Source organism: Coenobita brevimanus, chromosome 53 (assembly GCF_032717465.1).
Source record: "Coenobita brevimanus isolate Jiangsu-jjx chromosome 53, ASM3271746v2, whole genome shotgun sequence".
Taxonomy (NCBI): domain Eukaryota; kingdom Metazoa; phylum Arthropoda; class Malacostraca; order Decapoda; family Coenobitidae; genus Coenobita; species Coenobita brevimanus.
In genome coordinates this window covers 31,419,283-31,428,794 of record NC_137006.1, presented here as the reverse complement: position 1 = coordinate 31,428,794, position 9,512 = coordinate 31,419,283, and the positions used below count along the sequence as shown (strand labels likewise).

Below are 9,512 nucleotides of genomic sequence, written 5' to 3'. Positions count from 1 at the left end.
TGTCAAGCTGTGGGGAAGTGTAATCAGACCGAAAAGGTTGCACCTCTAGTTCCCATTCCTCCTTTTGAGGCGCCATTCAACCGTGTGTTGGTGGATATTGTGGGCCCTCTTCCTAAGACTCCTTCAGGATTTTCTTATGTGTTGACCCTGATTGATATGGCTACTCGTTATCCTGAAGCCATTCCACTTAGAAATATCTCAGCAAAGAACGTGGTTAAGGAAATGCTAGGGTTCTTCACAAAGTTTGGTCTGCCCAAGGAGGTACAGTCAGACCGGGGAAGTAATTTCATGTCAAATGTTTTCAAGCAGTCTCTGAAAGAGTTGGGCATCACCCAGATCACATCTTCAGCTTACCATCCCCAGACCCAAGGAGCGTTGGAGAGATATCATCAAACACTCAAATCGATGCTCAAGAAATACTGTTGGGATCATCAGAAAGACTGGGATAAAGGTCTTCCATTCGTTGTATTTGCCGCAAGAGAATCTCCAAATGAATCACTGGGCTTCTCACCCTTTGAACTACTGTTTAGCCATGAAGTAAGAGGACCCCTTCAGCTACTCAAGGAATGCTGGCTGTCGGAGGAAGATGACGTCAACCTGTTGGAGTATGTGATGAAGTTCAAAGAACGGCTGTCCACTGCTTTACAGCTGGCGAGAGAGAATTTAGGAGCTGCTCAGGAGAAGATGAAGACTTGGTATGATAAGAAGTCCAGGTTACGCCACTTTCAGCCAGGAGATCAGGTTTTGATTCTGCTACCGGTGCATGGGTAACCTCTTCAAGCCAAGTTTAGTGGTCCTTATTTCGTGGAGAAGAAACTCAGTGATGTCAACTATGTCATCGCCACACCAGATCGTAGAAAGAACAAGCAACTTTGTCACATCAACATGCTAAAGTTATATCACAGGCGGGACGAAAATAACCCAGTCTGCACTGTAGCTGTTCCACCCGAGTCTGCAAGTGAAGTTCTCCCATGCAGCATGAGCCTGAGTGATAGTTTGGGGAAGAATCCTGATATCATGAATGATATCCAGACTAAGCTTTCTCATCTAGCTCCCGAGGAAAGGCAGGAGTTTTCGGCATTACTGCAGGGGTACCCGCAAGTGTTCCGTGCCACTCCAGGAAGAACCACTGTGTTGATGCATGATGTCAATGTTGAAGACGCAAAGCCAATTAAATTGCCTCCTTACTGTGTGAACCCAGTGAAAGTTCCTCTCATCCAGAAGGAGCTTGGCTATCTGTTGGACCACAAGATGATTGAGCCCTGCCAGAGCGAGTGGAGTTCTCCTGTCACTCTAGTCCCTAAGCCAGGTGGGTCACAGCGGCTTTGCATCGACTACAGACGTGTTAATCAGATAACTAAAACAGACACTTACCCTCTCCCTCACGTGGAAGATTTCATAGACAAGATCGGAAAGGCTAGGTACATAAGTAAGTTTGATTTGTTAAAGGGATACTGGCAAGTACCTATGACTGAACGTGCTAGGGAGATCTCATGTTTTGTAACACTAGGAAAGACTTTTGCATGTTCTGTAATGCCATATGGTATGAAGAATGCACCAGCCACATTTCAGAAGCTCATGAATGTTGTAACAGAGGGTTTGGTAGGGTGTGTTGTTTATATTGATGATGTATTAATCTTCAGTGACAACTGGAAAGATCACCTATGCCATGTTAGTAAATTTCTTGAGCGTTTGGTTCAGGCTAATCTTGTAGGTAATTTATCAAAGTGTGAGTTTGGTCAAGCTAAAGTTCAGTACCTTGGGTACGTAATTGGTGATGGACATGTTGCACCACCAGCAGCTATGGTTCAGGTTATAAGTGATCTTCCCAGACCTAAACGTAGGAAAGAGCTACAAAGATTTCTGAGAATGGTAGGTTATTACAGGAGATTTGTTCTTAACTTTTCAATTCTTGTATCACCACTTACAGACCTACTGAAAAAGGGAGTTAAATTTGTCTGGACCGATAACTGTGAATCCTCTTTCAGCAAACTTAAAGCTATCCTATTAAGTCAGCCAGTGTTCGCTACTCCAAATTTTGCTAAGCCTTTTAAGATGTCTGTTGATGCAAGTGATACAGGAGCTGGGGCTGTTTTGCTGCAAGAGGATGATCAGGGTATTGAACACCCTGTATCTTATTACAGTAAGAAGTTCACTCCACCTCAAAAGAACTACTCAACTATTGAGAAAGAGCTTTTGGCCTTGATTTTGGGTTTACAGCATTTTTCATTTTATTTGTGTTCTGGTTTTGACCCCATAGTCATTTATACCGATCATAACCCACTGAAATTCCTTAGTAAGTTTAAAGATAAAAATCAGAGATTGACAAGATGGAGTCTACTTCTTCAGGGGTATTCATTAGACATACAACATGTCAAGGGGAAAGAAAATGTTATTGCAAATTGCTTATCTAGACTTTAGACAGATTGTTTTAGAGTAATAAGAAATTTCCTTTGTAAATTTCTTTTTCTTTGTGGGGAGGTGTTACATAGCCTATGATTTCATCATCCTTTGTGTAATTCTAACGTACAGTATGGTGCATGTTTGATCACGAGCGTGTTCTACCTCACTCCCCCCCTCCTCCCTTATAGTAGAGTAAGTCGTTCTTTCTGTTGTTCAGAGCAGGATTGTCAACTCTTTGTCCCCATGGCTTCATTTGCGCGTCCTTCTTACAAGTTGTATCAAGCTCTGCCGGACCCTATATAATGAGTTCAGTCTCTGCATTATTGCCACTTAGATCTACTCCTCATTTTGTTCACATCTCTGTCCTCCCCTGTACAGTTGTTATTATTGTGAGTGCTCAGGAAGTCTCCAACCATCTAGCAGCTGTGTACTTTACTGTTATTGCATTTTTTCTTGTACTGTGTAGCGTAAGGTGTTAATTCTTAGGCCTAGTAAGGTTTTTGTGATTCATGTGTTTTGGGTGTCAGCCACTATTAATAATATTTTGTATCCGTAATAATATATCTTGCATTCACTGAGTATTATCTGGTATTCTCATTTTATCAGGGCTGACTTAGATACATTTCCTCATGCTAATTTCGTGTTAATAGAGGCTATTGCAGTTAACCATATATTTAACCTGTTTTTTGCCATTACATTATCCTTATGAGTCCTGAATGTTTTGTTGTTAGTTTGAGCATTAAACTTTAACTTGTAATATTACCTAACTCTTTTGTTTTGAACCTGGAACTTTACGGGACAGTAGTGATTTTTAGTATTCTCACTTAAAGTGTACATTATCTTTCTCTGTTCCGTAACAATATATATATTACGTATATATATATACTCATTATTGTTGTGGTCGTAGTATTCTTTCACTATCATTTAATATGTAGGAGAGTAATGGGTTCCATCACTTGAATAAATTTGTCACAGCAAAATAATAAAAAAGGAATCCAACAACCTGATGTTGTTTAATATCAATAGATTTAAAACTTAGTTTGAGTCCACTGAGATTGCCATGTATTATCATTATGATTTTATATATATATATATATATATATATATTTTTACTGGGAATACAGAATTGTTGAACATAGAGAATGAAAATAATTGAAGTATAAGCGGGTTGGGAATGGCTGGGAGACGGAGGGATGTGAGAAGAGAAGAAGAAATCAGAGGGATGGAAGTTGTAGAAGCAATGAAGAAAATTAAAATGGGGAAAGTCCCGGTAATTGATGGAGTGTGTGGTGAAATCCTGAAGCATGGGGGAGAGATAGTAGTAGAAAGGATGTGAAAGCTGTGCACTTTGGCCTGGGAGGAAGGTAGAGTTCCAGAGGATTGGAAGTCAGGTACAATTATTCCCCTGTACAAAGGAAAAGGGGAAAAAGAAGCGTGTGGTAATTATACGGGCATTTGTCTGCTTAGTGTAATAGGAGGATACTTATTGACAGAGTTAGAAAAATAACAGAGAAATTAGTTAGAGAAGAACAGGGAGGTTTTAGGAGTGAAAGAGGTTGTGTAAATCAGATATTCATTTTTAGATTTTTAGTGGAAAAGTTTCTAGAGAAGGGAAGGAAGTTGTATGCAGCCTTCATGGATTTGGAGAAAACATATGACAGGGTGGATCGACAAGGATTGTGGAAAGTATTACGAATATATATGAGGAGTAGATGGGAAGTTGTTGAAGGCCGTGAAGAGTATATATGAGGATGCTAAGGCTGCAGTGTGAATGGATAATGAACTATGTGAATTTTTCTACTGGAAGTCAGATTGAAACATGGATGTGTCATGTCTGAATAGTTGTTCAGTCTGTATATGGATGGGGTTATAAAAGAGATACAATGTAGGTCAATGGATGTTGGAACGGCCCTATTGAGAGAGGGCAGTGTTTGGAAACTCCCTGTACTGTTTTTTGCCGATGATACTGTGTTCTTAAGTGAAGACGAAGGGAAGCTGCAAGGCTTGGTGAATGAGTTTGAGAGAGTGTGTAAGAAACAGAATCTAAACGTGAATGTAGGGAAGAGTAAAGTTATGGTATTCGAGAGAAGTGAAGTCAGTGAATGTACAGTACAATGAGGTTAGATGAGGAGGAAATGGAAAATGTGAGTGCATCAAAGTACCTGTGTATTTGATGAGTAAGGATGGAAGTTTAGAGGGTGAACTGCTTGAAAGGGTACAGCAGGGAAGAAAGGTTGTTGGTTCTTTGAAAGTAGTGAAAAGAAACAGGGAAGTTAAGATGGAAGTGAAAATGCTACTGATGACAGTATTGTAATACCAACTCTAACGTATGGAAGTGAAGCTTGGACCTTGTTGGAGGGACACAAGGCAAGAGTGAGAGTTGTGGAAATGAGTTATTTGAGAGGAGCCTGTGGAGTCACATGGAGAGACAGACTGACAACTAGAGAAGCGAAGGAGCGTTGTGGTGTCGATGTGGGTGTGATAGAAAGCGTTAGGAGAAACACACTGAGATGGTTTGGCCATGTGCTGAGGATGGGGAGTGAGAGACTGACGAAGAGAGTGTATGTGAGTGAGGTGGAGGGGGGGAGAGGGAGACGGAGGCCAAGGATGAGATGGAGGGATGGAGTGGAGAGGTCTATGAGAGAGAGGGGTGTGAGCTGGGAGCAGGGCAATGAAATGGCGGGGGACAGGGCGACATGGAGGCGATTTGTTTGTGGCCATCCCTTACGGGATTAAGGGGCCTGGCAATATATACATATACATATATATATATATATATATATATATATATATATATATATATATATATATATATATATATATATATATATTAAATGTCGATATATAAAACATTGAGAAAATGTGCTAATTATTGCATTTTTAATGTTTGCTTATCCTTCATGAACTGTAGTTACGTATTTGAATACAGAACAAAGGCAGTCGAAAAATTATCTTTGTTGTGATTTTTGCATGAATATGGTTGTACACAAGGGAAATAAAAGAAAACGAGGATGTTCACACTGGAAGGTATTAAAATTGAGTGGCAGGGACCAGGCCATGACTGAGGTCAGGGCGAGCATGACATCACTGTGCAGGCTTACAGTATTTTCATCCTCTGCCTGAGGACCCTTGTGTGTGTGGATCCTGGTTCCACCTAGAATGCACAGCACCAACACATGTAAGCTCCTGGTCAGCGTCATATATCTGAAAAAGCCTCATGGTTTTAATTGCAGGCCTTCACTAACCATACCCAGTTATCTAGAAATGTTGACATGTGACTTCTTTGGAGTAGGTCATTTGATGGCACCGAGAATAAGGTAATGTCGGTCACTTGGTAATATACATAGTACAAGAAACGTCGTTAATACAAAATATAACCTTCTCTACGTGTTTTCCTAATGCCTTTTGGTAGACTTATAACGGTATTAAATCAGGAGCAGAAGTCTGCCCTCAGGAAAGCTGAAAGTATTAGGAAGATCATGAATGTAGATTTGCTGTATTATTCAAATATATATGTAGAAAGAAAAATCTGTTGCACACACACACACACACACACACACACACACACACACACACACACACACACACAAGCATATATACCGATGATAAGCCACATTTAATCATTAAAAATCATAATTTTCCAAACATATTTTTACTATGTAAAAAAAAAAATATCATGAAAAGGATGTGCAAACGATTTATGTAATTTTTTCAATAGCCTCTCGTGGGAATTTCCTGCCTCCATTTAAATTTCAATGGTGTGCTGTACATTTTTTGAAGCCAATGTCAACAAGTGTATTTACTGGATTTATGGTTATCTGCCTGTACCTACCAGTCGTTCTCCTTCCCCCTTTCTGATGTTGTAAGAGGGATAATTTTACATTTTTGTTTCTTTTGTTTTCATTCTCATTAATTTTAGTGTCTGTTTTTTACTCATAGCACTCATCTGTTACCTGCCGGATTCTGCTATAGACTCAAAATGATTATCGAATTTATATAAAAATATCAGGGTCGGGACAACATCTGATTTGTATTTTCAACCGAATGTCGGGAAAAAGTAATATATATGTACTAGCTGGACGCTAGTTTTACATTAATTGACCGAAATAGAAAAAAGTGATCTTACTGTTTGAAATCGGCTCAGCATACTACAACTGTTTTCCCTTAGTTCCGCTATATGCCGATACTGGCTTATTATTTGTATGTTTGGTAAATTAAGCATCTCTTCTCCCTTATTAACTTTTCGCTATTTTCTTACAACATAATACTGGAGCTATTGCTGTTAGTCCCATCTTGACATCATTCCACACTTCCTCTATTTCCTTCTCTTCATTTATAGTTACATGCAAAGTTTCTTGTATTTATCTCAGCCTAATATAAATTTTGCATTTTCATTCTTCTGGTCCTCTAACTTCTTTCTATTTAACCATACTTGTTCCTCCCCCCATTCATCCATGTAATTTGAAATATATGCTTTGCATTTAGCTGTAAAGTAGTCTGGACGTGTTGATAACGCAAACTGAACTGATATCTCTACCTTCCTTTAAGCCTTCGTCCACCTTTATACAGGATGATTCACTAAATTGTGGCCCCAGAATTACATATCTGTTACCTATTAATCGATATATTTGAAACTCCACTCTTACAAATTTCATTCTATGTCAATCATATAGTGCATTTTAGAAACCCCCCAACATACGAATTTAAAAAGGCACAATATGATGTTGGAAATGAAATACTCTCCTTTCACCTCCGCGGCGATGAATGGTCATCTGTTAGTCAAATGCACTAGTCCTGCGATCATGCTGTACTCGATAACTGGAAAGATGTTTTTAACACTCCTGACTTTTTTTTTTTTTGGGGGGGGGAAGCTATGGGGCCACCTTATGGGAAAAACGTTAAAAACAAAACTCACATATTTGATCAAAAATAATAATGATAGTACAGGAGAGAATGCAGCCAACCGGGTGGATGAGGTGCAGCGAAAATTCGCTAGGTTGGAACACTGGGTTCAGTTATATTTAAACGCCGAAGGGAACCACTTTCAAAACATGGTTTAACTATGGATAAATGTAATGAAGTGAAGAAAATTAGTACCAAATTTTACTTAAATCGGGCCGTAAATAAGGCAAATATTGATATGCACTGGGGCCTTACAGTAGTGAATCACATCGTTTATTCTGTAATGATATACTTTCTGTTCATTCTTATCCTCATAACTCTGCCAAGTTTATCTATGATTTATCTCATGTTCAAAATATTTACTAAAAACGATGTTCTTTCTCTACACACTTCTGTTAAAAACTCATCATTCCTCCCACTCTACTAAATCCCACCATCTCAAAATATTCTATGTTTCAGTATGCCCCACGAAATTATTCATGTCACTCAGTACAATTACTTTTGTATTGCATTCTCTTTCTTATATTCATTTGAATTCAAGACATTCTGTAACTGAATACTCACCACACAAAGTCAAGATGCGTGAAGGTGGGGTCATTGATGCGCTGAGTGTATTTGACGTTTGGTAGTTCACTAATCAGTCGAAGAACATCCTGGTGGTGAAATGATACTAATTTAAATCAAATTACGTGACCGTATATCTATATTATTTTCCCTAGTTGTCATGGAAGGGTTGTGACTACATGTAATCTTTTTAAGCCAATTAATAAAAAATGCAAACGCGTTCGTCGACCGTCTGGTCTGCCTTGTCCCATGAAGCTGTTACAGAAAGGGGTAAAGAAATAAGCGTGCTAATCTGATGCATGGGTGAGACAGGCTGGAAATTTCTGTTCACTGGGTCTGGGCAAGAGAGTGCATCCTGTGAAAATGGGTGTCATAGTATAAGTCGTTTAAGTTAACGAATGTGTAATTCAAAATGTCCTCCATAATGAAGGCGTCCAAGGTAGAGGGGGGTACAAAAATGGTTGAAAATGGTAAAGAAACTGATGGGATGAGTTGGAACTGTGGTAGTGAATGGGTGGTGCTTTGAGAGTACGAGTATACAATGTAAAAATAGCTGCTGTCTGTGTAATGGTTTGAGTGAAATACGCGTTTACCTAAAAGTTTTCTCCAACAAGAAGAAACAATCCAACACTCATTCTTTTCATTTGCTTGCAGCCTTGCGATGCATGTAATATGTAAAATTTTTAATCACTCTGCTTTCACAAAGAAGTTTTTCGTACTTGAGAATGGTTGCATGCATCACGCTGATCATGAACTTTTGTTGATGTTGCTGTAGCGCCAGGAACATTTGAAAAAGTGAACCTTGTGGCATGCAGGCTGAAGTTACCCATATCATCAAGACCACCATCCTCCTCTCGGAGGGGGGGGGGGGAGGAGGATTGGGAGCGTTTTATAGACGTTTATATATACAGGTATTTAAACGTCATGTTATGTCGGTGCCATCACGTGAAGGTGCTCCTCTCCACCACCAAAACTGAACACGTACTCACTATATACAGTCGTTTACCTGGTTGTTACTGTACGCTTAGCATTTTTAATGTAAATTAATTTAGCAACAAACACTAACAGTCCTATACAGATAGCTCTTATTAATGCGAATATAATTTCATAATACAATAAAACTTGATTAATTCGGAGTAACTGGGATGAAAGCCACTCATTTTAATCATTTTTCCGGATAAATCGGGTTTCAGAGGTACGGAACCTTATGTGTGCGCTTTGACCAGGGGATTGAAGAAGCATGATGCTGTAAACACAGGCTTGGAGACTCTACATCATAGTGCAAGTTTTTTCCCGTCTATAATTTTACTATTAGGTATAACAAACACCAAAAAAGTTGTGGTTATTATTACATTTACAGTACAGGAGATAAAGAGGCTACCAAAAGAGTGATTATAAACACACCAAAAACGTGCAATAAAATATGCCCACAGCTTATCTCACATTTATGTTGCGTACGTAGTTGCTGTTTTGATAATTTCTCCACTATCTGGTTTGCAAATATATTACGAATTATGATTTTCTTACGAGGTTTTCTATGCAGTGACAATGAATTATGCTAAAAGAGAGAATAAAAAGTAATGCACAATGCTACACAAGATTCTACTTCAGTCATTTACAGTAAATACGTCTAACTTTGTGGT

At 38.9% G+C, this 9,512-nt stretch overlaps 1 protein-coding gene across 1 annotated transcript in view; it reads right to left on the bottom strand.

Moving 5' to 3' along the window:
- Positions 1-7,865: 7,865 nt before the first annotated feature.
- LOC145400660 (lipase 3-like) overlaps positions 7,866-9,512 on the bottom strand; it is a 128,801-nt gene continuing 127,154 nt past the window's right edge. The window contains exon 8 of the mRNA XM_080273093.1: positions 7,866-7,958. Coding sequence (XP_080129219.1) covers positions 7,866-7,958 — 93 coding nt within the window. The remainder of the gene's footprint in view (positions 7,959-9,512) is intronic.